We start from the raw sequence: 19,304 nt of genomic DNA, 5'->3' as shown, positions 1-19,304 counted from the left end.
GCACAGCTAACGAAAGCTACAAAGGCCTCGAAGCACTTTGGGAAACAGGGCTGACATTCACAACGATCTCAACAGACTGGAAACATCATCTAAAATGAAGAGGATGCAGTTGAGAAAGTGGGATTATGGAGAGGCACATGGAGGTGGAAACAACCTGCCAGTGGCGGCCCCCGAGGGGGATGCGCGCCAGGCTGCCCTGCGTGGGGGAGCGGTGGGCTGCACTGTTCACAGGCACGTAGCCTCCAGTAACTGTAAAAGCCAAGGAGACTTCACAGCGCAGCGCCGCGTGGCTGGCTAGGAGCGCTGGGGCGTTTCCCGCGGCCTTCCGCTCCTCCGCACCCCAGTAGCCGCCGTGTCGCCTGCCTTTGGGCTCGCAGTGCCTGCTCGTGTCCCTGCTCCCTCGCCTCCCGCGCTTGCTCCCCCACCTCAGCTCCTGACACCCTCCAGAAACCCCGTCACCTTCCAGTGCCTCTCAGCCCCTGATTTTGGCCAGGCCATCCTAAGGGTGTATTTTATTCAAGGACCTTGTTTTCAAAAATGAGTGCTTTCACAGAGGTGCAGGTTATCATGATGGCTATGTCAGGCAAGTGAAAATACGATTAGTCCTAGTAGCCTATCAGTGCTGCCAAGACTTCAAAGCCTGTTCAGTTTGGGTCCTGTAGTTCAAGAAAGACCTCCTCCAGCTGAAGTGCTCAAAGGGGAAAGTAGCAAAAATGATAAGAAAACGGGAAAGCAACAAAAATGGTCAGAGATGTGGGAATTGTGACCTGACAGACCGAAAGAACCAGATAAAGCAAGACGAGCCCGTTTTTTTTTCCCCCGTGATTTATCCGGCGGAGGGAGGACGCTGCCCGCGCCCTGAGCCACCCGCAGGCAGGAGCGCAGAGCCGCGGCGCGGCAAGGCGGAGCCGCGGCGCGGCCTCCCGCAGCGCAGCCCTCGCGGGGCGGCCGGACCCCGGGACCCCCCGGGACCCCCCCGGACCCACGGCCCCCACGGTCCCCCCGACCCCGGCGCCCCGGGCGGCGGCGGAGCGCGGATGGCGGCGGAGCGCGGCGCGGGGTTGCGCATCTTCCGCGACGTGAGTACGCGCCCCTCCCCAAACGAGAAACCCCCCTCCGGCAATTGCAAGGGGATTTGGGGGGGGCGGTTTTTTTTATTTTTTATTATATTTTTTTAAGGGGCCGTAGCGGGCTCGGGAGGTAGTGAAGCCCCGCGGAGCGCGGGCAGGGCAGGGGTGGGCAGAGAGGCACAAAACAGCCCCGCGCCTTTGCACCGCCTTTTCACCGCCCGTCCGGGGGCTCGGGGGTGCCTGGAGAAAACAGATCTGCAGGCGCGATCTGCCCTGCCGCTGTCAGGGCTGCCGCGAAGCCGTGGGGTTCTTCATTTTTTTATTTTTTATGTTCCATCTTTGTGTTAGGGAATGATTTTCTTTCTAATCGTGGGCATGTGTGAGGGCAGTAAGTTGCCGACTGAGCTGCGGGGGAGCAGGCAGAAGAGGCGCTACAACTTGCAGTGGGGTGAAAACGCTATCACTTTGCAAAATGTCTTGCTTGCTATTTTTCCTTTCTGGACTTTTAGTCAGGGAGTTTCTCATCCCTGCAAAAATGGGGAGTTGCTCCCGAGCTGTTGCTCCCATCAGGCTCCCGCTGGAGGTGAGGGTGCCCAGGATTGATGTGCTGAGAGGACCCAAGCCCCCGTGGCACCTACAAGGAGCCCACACCTCCCTTCATCAGCCCTCTGCCAGCTCCCTGCACCGCTCTCTGCCCTCCCTCGGCACCGAGGACCCTGGCGAGGCACCAGATGAAGCACCCAGCCCTCCTGTCCCTCAGAGGACCTTGAAGTCTGGTGCTGTCACTGAGGTCATCTCAGAGATGGAGTTTTGTCTAAACTTGCCTGACAATAGCAAAGCAAAGAGAATTTCTTTGGTCCAAGTGTAAGGCGAGTCCTGGATAAAAGGCAAACTCCAGCCCAAAGGTGTCCAAAGTATCCTCTGTCCTTGATGAGACCTGCAGATCTACAGACCAGCTCTGTTTCCAACTCTGATTGACTTCAGAGCAGCTCATACCTGAGACAGTCCACAATATCAGCTAGAAATGGCATGTTATGTAATGAAGCTTGTCTTAAGGACTGTCTATCCAGATGCTTTCTCTAACGTGACCACATTAAATTCCCCAAGCTTTTCCCTGAATTATTTCAAACAGCCTGTGATAAAAACCATATCTGCTCATCTCCTGATTTCTGTAGGCTCCATAAGAAATTGTTTGAACTAGACTTAATTGACTTTTATTATTTCTATTCGAGTGTATATTGAACATGCAACTTTTTCATCTTATAAATAACTCTTGTAAAAGAAACAGGAAAATTATAAGCATGTATTGAAAAGACAGAAGAGAAACACAGGTTTTCAGGAAAGAGGAGGACACGTTCAGATGGAGCCTGCTCCCCAATTCAACTCAGCACAGAGTCAGGAACCTGCAGATGGCCAGAATCCCTGAGAAACTGAAAACGTCTCATTTCAGCCCAAGTGAAAAATGTCTTTCAAATCAAAATTATTTGTTTAATTTTCAGCAATTTTTAAGCCACTGTCAGGGTAATATTTATAGCGAAGCAGGTGCAGTTCACGAAACTAGCAAGGAGGAGGGAGAGCGGTTACTGCCACCTCTCCCTCCCACACATCCACTCCTACCTGCAGAGGAAAAGCTTGAATTCAAATCTAGACTCCGCCTGCTTCAAAGCAGGGTCTGGTACTTGGGAGCCCGCACTGCTGTGGCGGTATACACTTGTATCACAGGTGTTCTGGGGTGTGTAGCTCTCTTATCACCCCTCGCTGAAGTACCTCCATCTGTATGAACACTGTACATTCGAGCAGGCAGCAGGAGACTGCGGAAGAAAGACAGGACACTGCAGCCCCAGTCCTGCTGTGAGTTAGGCAGAGGCCCTGTGAGAATGAGATGTAATTTCTAACACAACCTCCCCTGCTTTTGTGTCAAAATCCCTACTAGCCTACAARCCTACATCCCACAGCAAGCAGTAAGCGCAGGAACGCGGGGTCTTCCCAAGTCTGTTCTATATATGTGTGGGTCTAGATACATGTATGTGTCTATACACATATTGAGGTCTAGATGTGTGTGTTTTGCACCTGCTGCAGAACAGGAATCTTTATAAGAGTGATATTTTCTTCATTTACGCAACCTGGATTAGCCAGTATGATCTGAGCCTTATTTTATTGTGTTATTCCCATATCCAAAGCAATATTCCAGTGGTTCCCTGCTTTGCACTTCCCCAAGACTTAGTGCTGCTTGGACTTCTGGGGCAGCTTAGCAGCTGCAAACCAGCGCTGTGCTGGCTGCAGGTGCCTCTAAGGACCTCGGGCACGGCTGCCTGTCCCAGCTGGGTCCAGGGGCACAGCGGTGCCTGGCTCCAGGGCACGTAATGTCTCGCGCAGGGTGTGAGCTGTATCACGCTGTGTGGCAGTATCACCCCCCAGTGTGGCTCTGCATGGGCCATTGCGACTCATGGCACAAGTCACTTGTGATCTGTTGATACTGCTTGGGCCCATGCTGGGCATATTTAGCTCCTCTCTGAAGCATGCCTTGCTTTTCCCCATGGGACATGCTTGCATACATGGCCCCACAGGCAGCTCAGCCCGGGCACCTCTGAGTCGAGGAGCAGGATTTCAGCACTAGCCCTTTCGATACGCGTCTGTCTGGGGGCACACACTGCTTTCTTTCATCTGGGTATAACTGTGCAGACCAAAGCCCAGTTCTTTGCTTTACATCTCAGAACATTATTTTTCTAAGTTTATTCTAAGTTTATTATTTATTTCTAAGTTTATTTCATACTGCTTGTGCTCTGAACTTGGCCCATCATAAAATTCAGCTCAGAAGCTGTAAATGAAATCCTGGACCTGGGTCACAATTTTGTTATTTTTCTCCCCACCACTCTACAGTACGCAATAACAAAAGATGGTCCGACAGAACTTGGTGGCATTTGGATCCCAGTTTTTCATTTGGTTTCACCTCTAAGAGCAGAGCATACTCCTGCTACTTACCAAACTAGAGAACATTTGCATTGCCTTCAACTCTAAAAAATATATGTGCCCATTTTGAAACTCTTACCTATTATTCGTGTTCCTAGCAGTAATGGAAGCTATATTCTGAAGATTTGCTTTCTTCCTTTTTGTGAACTCGTTTATAATGTTGCCCAGATAAATTTCCATTGCTGCTCAGGGTGAAATTCCAAGGCTGAAGTAGTGATGGGGACTACAGATGGGAACGCAGCAGTGTCACAGCAGAGTGGTGGCTGTTCACATCTGAAATGTCACATGATCCCAAATGGTTAAGTGCCAAAATTGCCATGGTAACTGCAGAATTAGTCTATTGTCCTGCAAGTGAGGCTCAGCCAGCCCTGCTCAGGGCAGAGTAGCCCCGTTGTGCCTCAGTTTCCCTGTTCCTGCCCTTTTTTCCCAGCTGTGCTGGTGCAGTGTGTCCCTGCTCCTGGTGGCAGGGCTGTTTCTGGCGCTCTGTCACCCTTTCCCTGCGGGATACGCTGATCGGATCCTTTTCTCAGACTTTGCACAAGGGCTTAGAGACTCTTGCCTACATATTTAAACAGCTTCTCGAGCATGCGCCATTTACAGTGAGGAGAAAAGACAGACCTGTGCACTGTGTGGATAAGCTCAGATCTCAAAGTTTTTGTGGCACAAGAGTTGTGGCAAAGGAACAACAGCAAGCACAGGGGCAAACTGTTTCCATTTGCTGACAATAAAAGAGATTATTAGCTTTCTTCTGAGGTGATTTCTATTTTGTTTCCACTATTGTCAGACTACAACAAGCCTTTTTTCCGCCTGATTTCCCTCTTTATCTAGATCGTGTTTGCTAACATACTTTCTTATTTCATTTCCCTGACCTTGCTTTCCCTGCTTATAAACGTTTGTAGTTTCCCCCTCCCCTCCCTCTGTATGTTTTCCACTCACTTCCAGAGTCATCCTCAAATTCGCTCCCGCCCACCTGATCTTGCTGCCTCCCACACCCGGTCTGATCCTGTCACTTCACCCTGGCTCCTCTCCTGGCTGCTCCCTTGTTTCCATCCCCCACGCAAATCCTGAGTCTTTCTCACTATCTCCGATGTTTAGAGCATCCTCCCAGCTATCACCCCTGCACTGCTTCTTTAAGCCACTTCTATCAGCCCTATGAGTCCAGCAGCATAGTAGCTATACGGTGTCCAGGTTTTGTGCCTGGGTGTCATCCTTGTAAACCGTACACAAAATAATAGAAAATAAGGCTTGCTGTTATTATGGTCTTGTTTTTATGTGCACACAGCACAGGAGGAGCTAAAACAAGCAATGCGAGAGAAGGATGGAGACGCACTAAGGGCTTGCCTTGTGAAAATGTGATACAGAGCTCAAACTATAAATGCTCATTAAATACATAATTGTGTGCCATTAACCCATACAAAAAAAGAGTGATTCCTTTCTTTCTCTCTTTTTATTTAGATATTAAGAAGAGCAGACAAGAATGGTAAGACTGGTCACTTCTCTTCCCTCTCAACTTTGCAAAAAAAATCCATCACTCTGATACAGCATTTTAAGTCATGCCCTGAACATCGTAACGTGAAAACCAGCTATCTATCATGTCATTTGATATTTTGTACAGGTCCAGTGCAATGTATATTGTTGTGCACTGATCTATTCAACAAGCTCTTTAAGGGCTGATCTTGTGCTTTCACAAATCGGCCTGTGTGTTTGATGTGCACTTTGCACTGTTGCATGTGTGTGTTTTTTTAGCAGTGTTATATTCACACAAAGTTTTGAAATAATACTTGTTAATAGCTCCATCTTACTACTTTTTTAAAACACCATAGGCTATATCCATCAATCAAACTTGCTTTTCACCAGCATTTTGCAGATGTATATTTGTTCTGCACGGCAATACACAGAATGAAACCTTGGATTCAATTTGCATATTTGTAATACAAAAGCCATGAGCTTTTAATATGTTCCTAAGGGTAAGTTTTGTCCTTATACTACAAACTGATTTTCCTTCCACGTATACTTTTCCTTTATTTAAAAATGGAAAGTTGGAACACAGTACTGAAAGTCCTCACACACACACATGCTCCCATTTCAGCTACAGTAAGGGAAGGACCTTGCCTTATGGGCCAATCACTGCCTTTCTTGCAGGTACACATACTCATAGTCTTGAACCCAACTTCAACTCCTTTTCCCATCTCATAATTACTGCACAATTTTGGATGAGTTACATTGTCTTTTTGTGCCATGTGCCACCATCAGAAAAATGAAGCCAATACCACTACCACCCTATGTCACAGAGAGTGTGAGATTCAGTATGGCCATGGTTATGAAGAGCTTCTGTAGTGCTGCAATTACCATAACAATATTTACACTTTATGCACATATCAGAGTTAAATCTTACAGGATGGGAAGGAAATACAAGCTCATGGTTGTTTAGCACTGTGCAAACGAAGTACAGGATGGAGAGATGCGCCAGCCCACCTCTGGCTGTGGATTCCTGCCCCAGATCGGGGCTGCACCTGGCACTTCCCACTCAGCCACGGCAGGCTAGTCCAGAGAGCTAACCGGGCACAACACCAGTCACCGTGAGGGGTTTTTGGTAGTGTTTTTTGTTATCTCACACAGTCAGCTCGCCAGTGGCTCACAAGGCCAGTGGTGGTGCAAGCAGAGCCCCATGGTCAGGGCGAGGAGGAGAAGGACTTTCCCCCCTTGGCAATGCCTTGCTGGCTTAGCTGCATGTAAACCAAGCCAAACTCTGCTGGTGTTACCACAGATCTCCTCACGGTTTTTGGAAAAGATATTTGTGTGTCTACACTGAAGACTGACACGAGACTCTGTGTGGTGCAGAACAGTGGTCCTCATCCCCCCAAAGACCCTGAATGTGACTGAACATTAACCAGGTTGCCTGCTCTGTCACAGATCTCCTGTCTCTCCTTCTGGTCACCATGATAGCTTCCATCTATGGTCAGACCCTGCGGAATGCCACTGAAGTCAAAAAGACTCCCTGCTCCTTAATCCTGAGTGCCTGTGTCATGATCTTTGAAATCATGCCCTGTCCCAGCCCCAGTGGAAACACAGCACTTCTGCGGCCCACAGACTTTCAGTCCTCCTCCTGGTTACCCCCAAATTTGTTACTTTTACTTTGCTATTAAAGTAGGGGAAACAGTTCGTGCAATCAAACCTGCTTCCCTTTCCAGAACAATACAATGCCACATCAGCCCTAAAGACTTTGTTTGCTGGAGTTCATATATATGGATGCTGTATAACATATTATCAGGAGAAATGTGGCTAAGCTCAACCACTTTAGTTCTCTTAATTTGAGTCCATAAGCTTGAAATGATTTCAGTTCTTATGAGCTTAATGTGTTTGTTCAACCATCAGTTGCCTGTGGGACTTCCACTCTGCTAGTCCAGCACTGCACAGTCTTACACCACGTTAATACGAAGCAAATTTGTTTTATGGCTGGGACATTAGGTACCTTCTCAGAAAGATTACTGGCTATTTGAACACGTATCTAACGCGTTTACACTGTTGTCAACTCAGCTTATTAACAATTCCTAATGACTAGGATACTTTACACTTTCAGTGTCACCTTTTATGAGATACAGGAACCAAGTATTGCTTTACAGTAACAAATATTATGTGACACGATCTATAAAGTTCTTCCATACACACTTAATAGAGCTCTTTCAAAGTTGCCATATTTTTTCTCTGTGAGAGATAAGTAGTATAAAGTAGTAGTATATAAGTAGTATAAGTAAGTATAAAGTATAAAGTATAAAGTATAATATAAAGAGATTGAAAGAGCTCAGAAATCTGGCTGAATTGCATTACTTAGAAATACTACAAATGTTTATGACACAGCTGACCTGGGTTTAAGTGAGAAACTTTATCAAACAGTCAAACCCCCATTTAAAAGGAGCCATACAAATTTTGTTTCTTTTGTGGCAGTGGCTTCTTTCCTTGCCCATCCAGATAGATACATATATCATCTTGTTACCATGCCGTTTCTGGAAGTATGAACTATGCATAGCTTCCACAAGATCAGCTTCATAAACTCTATCTGTAGTTCTTATTTCATGGCTGAACAGCTCCACTCTGTATGGATTAGGTCAACACTTCTTCAGTAACTGAAAATGTCACGTGAATTTCGTAGAACACAAGGCATAAGCAAGGAATATTATTGTTCTAAAAAATACACAGTTGATAATCTTCACAAAAGCCACAGAAAACTCTGGGGGCAAAAAAGCAATTTCATAAAGATGAGATGTTGCATATTGACCTTTTTTAGAAAGGAAAAATTTCAGTTTTGCATGTCAAAATGATGCTCTTGTTTAGTTTTACTTTACAAAACTCCATACGTTCAAAGGAAAGCATAAGGACTTGACACAAAACTAATTTGGCAAAACTCCAGCTAGGAAAGGAAAAAAAAATTTTTGTTTCATTCCTTTTGCTATTTAAAACAAAATCAAACTCATTAAATTCCTCTCAGAAAGTAAAATCCTGTCCCCAGCCACTGGGGGGAAGTATAGAAATATGAAAGAGTGGAACTGCCAAATGCAGTCTTTCCCAACCCAGAAAATTCTTTACCCCCTCATCTCACAGCCAACAGTGGTTGCCACACACGTGTGTTTGCAGCACCTATATGTGCTTATCCTCTTGCTTGTCCTCATGAAGTGTTTCATTTACCTTCTGATACACTGATAGGGACATGGGGCACCCCATGAGCCTTGCAGTCATTTGCAATAAAGTGAAATGATATCAGTTGGTGGTAAAACTCACCCTGGGGCCCCTCCTGACCTTGCAGCCTTGACATGCACACTATTAGGATAGTCTCCTTCTATAATTCCGTCCTGTTAGCCCAGGAATGGAAACTCAAATACAGACAGTCTTGCAGAAATCCAGTAGCAAACAATCTGACTGTCTTAATGCAGAAGGAAAAAGGTAATAACCTATCGAGAGTACGTCTTGACCTTACAAGAGTAACAGTCTTCCTTCAGATGGAAGGTGCTTCGATGCTGACCAGAGTCACCGAGTACCGCAAAATAGTGACAGAGCCCTGTCCTTGCCTGCACCCTGAGGACTCTCACTTCCCTCCCCACCCTCCCTCTGCGAGCAGGACAGGTGAAGGGGCTGTTCCCTTTTCGTGAAGTCTTTCGACTTCATCATTTGCAGATTTTTCTTGAGGGGTGCCTGGCTCCTTCTCATCTATTCTCTAATGAAGGAGGCCATACATTGCTCCTAGCCTCCTGCACTGGGAGCCTGGGCTTGCAAAGCATACCCTGGCCTTTAAAACCTCCCTCTAGCACTCTTCCATGTGGAAATAGCCATCCAGTCAAGTCTGGAGGGAGGAGAGAGCTCTCCCCAGCCACATCTTCCAAAAAGAGAATCATTTTGCTGTCTGTCTCCTCCACAATTTTAGAGCTGGTATTTGGTTATGTTTCTGTTCCAAACTCCAGCTCCTGTCCCCAAACCCTTAGATCAGTTCCAAGATGGGTTAGTTGGAAAGGACAGCTCTAATATGACAGATTTAAGAAAGATGGTTTGTGTATAGATGTTGTCATCAATTTGCAAATAGGGATCTGCTGTTGTGAAAAAGCACTGAATGTAAGTTATGTTTCAGACATTCTTAAAGCTCCAAAGAGGAGGATACTTGTAAACACCAGAGGTAAGATCTGCTATAGAAGAAGAAACTTTCCAAAAAAAAGCTGTAACTGTAGGGAGCATAGCAAACAGTATGCTGCAGGTAGTCAAGAATGACTGCAACCAAATGATGGAAGATGAAAAAATCGACTAAACAGACCAAGACTAAAGCTCCAGAGACAGCCCAACCAGAATATCAAACACCCAGCACAGATCAGCCACAAACTGTTCTACTGCCAAGACCAACATGCTTATGTTTGGTTTCATTTACTCTCTGACATTTCAAACAAATGTACACTGAAAGCTTTTGTTCCCTGAAAATATATATTTTTTAATCATTTCACTGAATTACATTCTTTTAAATAAAAAATACAGTCAGATGAGACTAATCTTCTTGCTCTATGAGATGTCTGCATTCAGCATGCCCTAATGTCCCTGACACAGAGCAGGGAAATAACACTTTTAAATGTAGAATTCTAAAACAATATAAAATAGCATGGTATTATCAGTGCCTTCTCACCTGGCTTTAACATATGAAATTATAGGTGAAATGTCCTCCTGTGCCCGCTGTAAAACACATAGCACTCCAGCAGTAGCCAAATTCTTGTTGATTGCAGTGGTTTGAGGATTTCATCCCAGCTCTAAAACCATGCAAATATTAGCCTAACAAGAGAGTGTAGGTGTTAAATAAAGGAGTTTTGTCCATGTTTTTTTCTTATGCAAGTGCCTGGGTCCTAGTGGATATTCTCTACATGCTCTTCAGCACACTGAAGTTTACTATTTTGGCAGCCCTTCCTTGGTCTGATCCCAACCTATGTATCATATTCCAATGAATCACATTTTTCCTCTCCTTTTTGCATCTGGTTCATTTTTCTTCCCTCCTGTTTTCTCTGTGTGTAGGGCTGAGAAATGGCAATATCATTTAGCACGCTCTGATCTGAACCTCCTGCAGCAGGTATGGACTATCATCTGCTGCTTCTGAAAAGGCAAGGCACACAGCAGATCCCTGGGGGCAGCCGAGCGGGGAATGAGGACCCATGTTTATGCTGCCCATGTACCATATTCCAATGAATCACATTTTTCTTGTCCCTGCTCCATTGCCTTCGCTGTCATCCTGCTCAGCTGCATCCCTCTAACATCCTTTACTGGCTGCAGGCTCACCATTTACCATCTTCTTTGGGGATAGAGACTGCAAATACAGATTATAAATGGCCTTGTTCATTATTTGCTGATGTCTTTTTGCTCCCGGAGGTCATCTTTCAACTCAGAAAAGAGGATATCTGTGTGGCTTTCCTTTGTAAGAGATGCTGTTGTCTATTAAAGTTATAAACCGTTCGAAGTGTCTCCTGGAGTCTGCTGGTGTTTCTAGTGCTACTGACTGTCTAACTGGAGGATAGCATTTGTGCTTATTTTGCACATAAAACCATCTATACAATAAAGAAGTTAATTTTATTTAAGAAGTCAATTGTAACCTGAAGGAAAGCTCTTCTATAAAACACATAGTAAATATATCTCTAAATTTACCACTGCTAGATAAGGAGATACATTTTATTGTCTATATTTCTGTCTGCCGGTCAGCAAAGTTTTGGCTACAAGAAGGACAGGCAACTGTGCCTGTTTTTGAAGAAATTATGTTTATGAAAGACATTAGAGAAGATACACAAAAGCAATCAAGCAAGCCCTGCAACACAACTGCTATGACATTGCCAAGGCAAACAGTGCTAAAATTTGATTTTTCTGAGGAAAAATGACTTCAGAGAAGCTCGTCTTTCATGAATCATCATCCTCTGTGTTTTTGCCTGTGACAAAGATCAGAGAGTCTGCACTAGGCATTTCCGCCCAGCTGCTCTGAAGCGCTTGGACCAGACCGTGTTTGCCTGGAAGCTCTGAGGAAGGGAAGTGTGCCGCAGAAGAGGCAGAGCTGAGGATATGTAACACATCCTTAAAGATAACAACCATTCTTGAAACTTGAAAAAAGCCTTGGCTAGGCAAAAGTGTCTTTTATTAAATAGGCCAAGGAAAGGTCGTTAGGGTCTGAGCTTCATCCAAGCAACGAGGATGCATGCAGGAGGCCTGGCTCACCAGTGGCTGATTACACTAGCAAAACAGTTTCCCTCATACAAAATGAGAGAAATGCCTGAAATAATCAGAGCTTTTTCAGTAAATGTAATTGTATGAAGTCCGTAGGTAACTGAATAGGTTCAAATCTCCATAGCTTTTGCCAGCGACGAGCTTTGTGATGTGTTAGGGATAGACTTTTCAAAATGTTATTGAGAATAAACAGCAATAAAGCAAAAGACAATGTCTGCTCTTGTGTGATAAAATATAAAGAAAACAGTTATAGTGCCCAATCTGGCTGTGTTGTCAGAACATTGATTTTCTGGATTGGTGTAAAGCCAATGAATCTGAAGGATAGAGATAAATAGAGAGATGTTTCAAGTTTTGTGTCATACTCAGGCTGTTCTTCTATGAGTAAACTCATATGTTTACCTCAGGAAAGTTGCCAGAAATCACTAGTTTCTTGGATATTTGTATAACTCATGAGAATCACCTTTTTCAGCAAAGGCCAAAGCTGCAGAGGCAGTTTGATTAAATTGTCGATTGTAGCTGTATGAGCCAAAGAAAGCATATCTGTGAAAAGAAGCTGGTTTTATCATGCTCAGTATTTGGTAGTCATTCTCCGTATCCAGTGCCAAACAGCAGATGTATTTAGATTCTTAATTAGGTAATCATGGCAGCTCCGTCAAAGGAAATGGTCTACCTTAAACGCAATGTTGTGCTATCTTGGTTTTTAGCTCTCATAGATTTTGACATTTCATTTTGATTATAATGGTGATTATCTCCAGCTACAATCTGTCTTTTCATATTAAACATTTCAAAATGTTTTTGTTGAAGCATTCAATTTGTCCAATGTTGAATCTTCTTGAAGATTACAGATTTGAAGCTATACATTCAAGTCAAATAAATTAAGAAATAAAAGCAAGTAAAAGAGTGAAGAACTCCTCAGCTCTACTCATCATGCCTATACTGCAGTACAGTATATAGTTACAGGATTCAGGTACTACTTTTACAGCACACTCTTGACCACTATAAAAATAGGCTGCAATGTGTTGTAGATTTGTCAGTGCTCAGGGCACCTTACCTTATCCTCTACAGTTGTTTAGAGCCCCATGAGTGATTCAGTATGCTGCTGAAGGAAGAAAAAGAGCACATGAATTTAAATTAAATTCACAATGGGGTTACAAAGTATCAGGCTCTGAAAACATTCTTTATACTTCATGCAAAGGCTGAATCCGTTTGGATAAACTATCATTTAACTACTATTTAAAATTCCAACCTCTTCTAAGTAAAAGCAATTGGTGGAGCTCCTTCTCTCTTTGGTTTTTGATTGCTAATTATCAATCTTGCATTTAAAACTCACTCAGATATACTAGTCAGTGAGGAACAAATTGCCATAACTGTGTAAATGGAGTTATGGATTTGCCTCAGCCTCACCCATGGACTTCTGAAGTCATGGCTGTCCAACAAACAAAACAGGACACTTCTTCTTCAGCATAACAATGTCACCTGCCCTGCCAAAATCTCACAGACGTCCATGGGGTCAGCTTTCCATTTATAACTGTGTTTCTTTTACTTTTTTCATCCTCTCCCTGCTGACAAGCATTGATTGTTTTCTTCCATTGTCTTCTTCTGTACAGTGCCAGCCCTGTTCACACTCTAGTTCATTTTGGCAGCCAGAATTCCATTACATTTCTTCCTTTAGTTGATTCCTACTACTCAGCCTTACATCATATACTCAGGAAAAAATTAGTTCTTGTGCTGACTTTTCTATGTTGTTTAAATAGTAGCTGTAATACAAATAGAGGCCAGAGTTAAGAACAGGGCCAAATGCTCCCTGCATTACAGAGTTTTACTCTTCAAAACAGACAGCAGTCTGAGTCTGCAGCTTCCATCATAGTAGTCACAGCCACATGGTGGATGGGACAGGCTGTCCAAGCTGAGGCACATTTCATCCATTTCTGAAGTCACTAATCCAAAAAAAAAAAAAAAAAGCATGCAAAATCTATGTTTATTAAAAAGTGTCTGCTGTAGATCCTCTCTCTGGGATGTTCAGACATGCTTAAGTGATCTGAGGTACAAATATGATCCCTACTGCAACAAAACACTGTAGTGATGACACTCCATTTAGGAAATATTTGTAACTGTACAGAGTTTAATCTGTCAGGCAGAGGGTTGAGTATCAATATGAAGAGAAGAAGATGAATAACATCCTGAAAATAACAGAAGAATTAATTTCTGCTCAACACATCTCAGCTCAAAGATTTTGCCTCATGTAGTCAAGGACTTGCTATAATTAAAGCTAAATTAAGAAACAGATGAAACAGACTCCAGTAAATAATGTCAAAGAACTTGTAATAGGGAGTCTTTCCTCTTGAATTAAGGCACATCTAATTACTGTTCTTCTAAATGTTATCCTATGGTACTTCCTCTCCCTCCAAGTCCCATTAGTCTGTAGACACTTCCTAAATGCAATAACACATTATTGATGTGTCAAGACCCATGTGGTGATGACTTTTTTTCATCCCAAACAAATGATAATAGCTGATATTTAGACAGTAAAAAGTCAACTTCTTCATACTTGGATTTCATTACATATTACACGGCATCCAAATTCCATCTGAAAAAACATTTGAAGGTCTTGACAGACCACTGGTATATGCCCAAATCAGTTTTCTTAGGTCTAAATTTGTATTTAATCTCTAGACAAAATACATATTGAAATGTATTGTTTTCTATAGTAACCAAGAAAATGAGTTGAAATTCTTTCTTGTGGTTGTGGGCACAAAAGTGACTTCCTATTCCATGAAAGACAGACATATTTTTATTTGGTAATTACACACCAAGCATAGAGTTTTTCGAAAAAAGAAACATTTTATGAAAAAAGACAGACTGAAAACACTGCAGACCAGTGTGGTGTATTGATTAGCATCCTTAACTAGACAGGAGAGCCAGGGTCAAATCCCTGCTGTTATTGAATTACGCACTTGAGTCCCACTTTCCCACAGGGGAAGCAGGGAGCAGAGGAAAGAAAGGGGATGAGAAGGAATAAGAAATAAATTCTCTAGACAGCTGAAGAAATTTCCATTGAAACAACATGTTCCTTCAATAAATAAAACCCCAGGGTTTCTCTGGCCCTCGCAGTCTCAGAAGGCCACCGACATTCATGCGGAGGCAGGGAGCAGGGAGGGGCAGCGTGGGGCAGCCTGGGGAGAAGCAAGAGCGAATGGGATTAGGAGAAAGACAGGATCATACTAATGTTTGTCAGCAGACATTTACCAAATCCCAAATACCTTTGTATGAAAGGTGAGAAGGACAAAGAATAACAGAGTTATCAGGTAAACTGAGAATTCTGCTACAAGAGTAGAAGTATTTAACATCGTATTCTTTATGCATCTTGATCAGAATATGTTTCTACATTTAAATTAATCTGAAGAGCTAGTTTTTTAATAGCTTCCTCTTCTATTGCATGAATAAAAAGAGAAACCATAAATGAAACTAAGGCAATTTCCATTTCTTCATTGTTTCAGATGATGGAAAACTATCCTTCGATGAATTCAAAGCTTACTTTGCTGATGGAGTTCTGAGTGGAGAAGAACTGCATGAACTTTTTCATGCCATCGATACGCACAATACTGAGTAAGTGTCCCCTTTTACAAAGTGCTACATTCTTTATCTGAGCATGGAAACAAGACATCAGTCTGTTTTTAGAAAAAAAGTTTAAGAAGGCGGCTGCTTCAGGGAAGTTAAACTGTGTCATACTGCTCTGCACTGTATGATTGCAGTGCTTCTAAACCTTGTAGAAATATGTGCATGTTCTGATGAATGTGATTTGGGCATTGAGAACATAGGGTGGAAACTGGATGCCTTCTGTGTTCCCCTCCCATTACACTAAGGAAGAGGGACTACGGCCTCCTCCAACTCTTAAATACGAGTTCCTCCTCTTGACCCTTCACTGATTCATTACCTAAGCTGACCATATGTTGAGCACGGAAAAAAATAGCTGAAGCTATCACAGATAGCAAAGAGCAGAAAAAGTCATCCTCTCTGATACTGGCATGGGAACTGGGTTGGCATTGTCACTTATGCGGTTTGGACATCCCCGTTACAGTTGGGCTTAATGAAGCCACAGGATGTGGGTGCTAAGGACCTTGTTTATTGTTTTCAGCAGAGCCAAATTTGTGCCACTGCATTGTCTCCTTAAGCTATACTTTTCCTTATCTACAGGGTTTGAAGAAGATAATGAATTTCCTTTTATTTGCTTTCTGGCCATCAACAATTATTCACAGCAGGTCTTTCACTTACTATTAATTAGGAGAGTGTTACTAATCCAGTGCCTTTTAAACTGGACCGTTTCCATGGTATAAAAACTCCCGAGGAGATGTCGTTTATTGCCTTTGCTAAGAGATGATGAAGATATCATGTAGCAATCATGGTCTGGGTTATGGTTCTGTTTAAAAGCAGTGAATACACTGTAAATCAATTTTGTTTTTCTCGACTGCATACAGTGGAGCAATATACGTTAAAATGCTATTACAGCCCTGCTTCCTATGTTTACTATGCAGAAAAGCTAGGAGTAGTGTAACAGGACCTGGCCTTACTTTGTCCAGTGCCAGCTTCCACTGCATCCTTGTTTTTTCCTTCTTCCACAGGGAAATAAAAACAGCACACTGATATTTTGTAATTACATGTACTGCATCCAGACACTAACACAAAGTGAGAAATTACTATCCCTCTTCCTCAGACTCATGAATTTAGCAGTCACCTTGATTCCCTGGGGCTCGCACATTAGCTCAGGCAGCTCCAGATAGGCCTTTCTCCTTGGCCATTTCTTCCTAACTGTGAGTCTCCTGTGGCTTTTCCTCCTTTTTATGTCCGTGTCACAACATCACACTTTACCTCATTCCTCTCCTCCTCTGCTTCTGCTACTCTTCTTACTGATGATGAAGCAAACTCCCTCTGACTGGAGTCGCAGTTCCCAAATGACTGTTGTGCATCTTCTGCCCCAAATGCCAACCCAAGCCCGAGCCTATGATCCTGGAAGCATATTGATGACCAGATGTTGAGGCTGGCCACTGAAGTGCCAACTCCCCCTATGGCAGAAGGTCTGGAAGTCCAGCTGATGGTTTTTGCGAGAAATATCTCAAAATTCATTCTTCCAAACAAGCCTCACTGAAGGTCTTGTGTGCTTGGAAGCTTGTCCATTTTGTCCACCTTTAGCAGTTAGTCTAATAAAATATATTCTCTCTCCTTACAAATTTTGCCTCTCTGCAATCTAGATGGAATTATTAAACCACTGCAGATTTTCACAAAAAGCATCTTATTTAGCAAAGAAATCAAGTGAAATCTGATCAATATTATACAAATACATTCTAGAAAATATGTATCTCAGTTTTTGATCTTTTATAAACAGCTTTCTCTTATGCTTCTGTAAATCAGGCAAAACTTCCCCAGGATCAATAGATTCAAGCCAGCACAAAGTGGAAGTGAAGAATAGGAGTCCTTATCCCAAGGCCATCCTAAAGCATCCAGTAAACCATCCCATACTGAAGAATATCTCACTATTAGGACACCGTGAAGACAGAGGAACAGATTTCCCCCATATATCATCCCTATTAGCAGACAATAAAGGAGAAGAAGCAATATGAACAGATTGTGTTTTAATGCGAGAAAAGAAGAAAGAGACTGTCATATTTCCCTAATTTGTCAAAAGTACTTAATACTCCTATTCAGAATGAGAAACTAATTCATAGAGCTTTGGACTTTCTCATGTTACCACATATGTACACCAGAGCAGGTTTATTTTATCGTGATTCCATTTGTCTGCATTTGTCAGGGAACACCCTGATGGTGGCAGATGTCCATGATGACAGTGTAGGTTTTCTAAGAAAAAAGATAGCTGTTATACCTCTATTTTTCATTTCTTTCTATTTGTAACAAAACACACAAGCATTTTCTCTTTACCAGAGATTATGTGGATCTAAAGAATATGTAGAAAAATGAGAATAACATTATGATTTTCCTACTGGGAGATAGGCATACCTGAAGAACAGAAGGGACTTTGTCAAATGCTACAGTTATTAACTGAGAACAGGCAATGAAACTGGTACAGCAGCCATCTGAAAGAGAGAGATTTCTCACTGTCCAGCCAAAACCTAGCAGAAAGCAAAGCACAAAAGGTTACAGAGAATATGTACTGGGAAGGAATGCAAAGTATTAAACTTCCATATGCTTCAGGGAATTGGACAGGTGGAAGACTAAGAAAACCTACTTAATTACATTGTTCAAGCAGAAGAAAGGGGCCTTCCTTTTGGCTGGTTAACATTTGTTATAGAACAAAACCTAGCTGTAGATAAAAAGAAGATAAGTTTAAATTTAAAACAACAATAAGAAGATTTTTAAATGTTTTTTTCATTATGTCTTTAATTGATAAAAGGCTTAATGCCTGACTTTGCAACTGAAAAGCATTCCACACCATTTGATCTGTCTTTTTAACAGAAGTGCAGCAAACACATTTTGAAGGCTTTCCTTAGACCCTTTTTGCCTTTGAAAATGTTGTCATCAAGCAGGCAACAAGATGGAGCATGCCAAATATCAGATGGATATAGCAAAGAGAGACAGCTTGGGCAGTATAATATAAATTATTTGTTAGTATGGCTTTCCAGCAAAAATCACATGAAGCAGATATAATAAGGAGGCCAAAACTTGGCTCACTGGCATTTGCTGAAAAGGGCAGGTTATGTAAAATGTCTCAAATTAACTAGCTGACTAAGAAAAGGAGCAAAACATTCATTGAACCTTGGGAAGTTTTGTAATGCAAGCATTAGAAGAATCATGTGCATATCAACCAATCCTAAAAGCATCTACTATGTGATCCTTTCACTTATGAATTACCCAAGGAAATGAAATGAAAATCCTGGTTTGTGCCTGTAATCCCTAGTAGTTTATGGCTGTATTTTAGTAGGGAAGGATGAGAAATTCTACTTGTGTGTCTAGCAGGAGAAAATTTGCACAGGTTATTCTGTCTTTTATATCCAGTTAAATACAGGCTCTGACAAGCTGTGGGCAAATCATGAATCTTCTGCGTGCTTCAGTTTCCTGTTTACAAAATGAAGACTACAGTTCCCTATCCCGTAAATGTGTTGTAAGCATTGAGATTACACAGTGTCCATATACTACAGTGATTTACACTACCTGTGAATGCCTAGGGTAGCTAGCTAAGGATGTATGCCATGATCAGCTGGATTACTTCTGGAGTATCTCAAGCTTTCATAGCCATTTTTTCACGAGAGCAGACTTCGAGTTGTTTCCACTTGCATTAAATATTTTAACTCTTCCAGCTTTCAAAATCCTGCTTTCTATGTGTGTGAGTCTTTGTATTTCAAAGCCTGAAGGATAAAAGAAGAGTGGTGGCCTCAGGTGATCTCCATGGACCGCAAGCTTGGGAAATCTGTATTCCATTCTCAGTTCTGCTACAGCAAGCTTTCAAAAAAGGATTTGAAGCATAAAAGACTGCCCCRGCTTAATACTTTTAAGTGCACTAAATTAACCAGGTATTAAAAAAAACCC

The 19,304-nt window shown here is 42.6% G+C and overlaps 1 protein-coding gene across 1 annotated transcript in view; it reads left to right on the top strand.

Moving 5' to 3' along the window:
* Positions 1-1,037: 1,037 nt before the first annotated feature.
* Positions 1,038-19,304, top strand: part of NECAB1 (N-terminal EF-hand calcium binding protein 1) — a 62,393-nt gene continuing 44,126 nt past the window's right edge. The window contains exons 1-3 of the mRNA XM_026061711.1: positions 1,038-1,079; positions 5,496-5,520; positions 15,266-15,374. Coding sequence (XP_025917496.1) covers positions 1,038-1,079; positions 5,496-5,520; positions 15,266-15,374 — 176 coding nt within the window. The remainder of the gene's footprint in view (positions 1,080-5,495; positions 5,521-15,265; positions 15,375-19,304) is intronic.

The sequence above is a fragment of the Apteryx rowi genome, unplaced genomic scaffold (assembly GCF_003343035.1).
Source record: "Apteryx rowi isolate R43461 unplaced genomic scaffold, aptRow1 scaffold_184, whole genome shotgun sequence".
NCBI classification, from domain to species: domain Eukaryota; kingdom Metazoa; phylum Chordata; class Aves; order Apterygiformes; family Apterygidae; genus Apteryx; species Apteryx rowi.
This window is presented reverse-complemented; position numbering and strand designations above follow the sequence as displayed.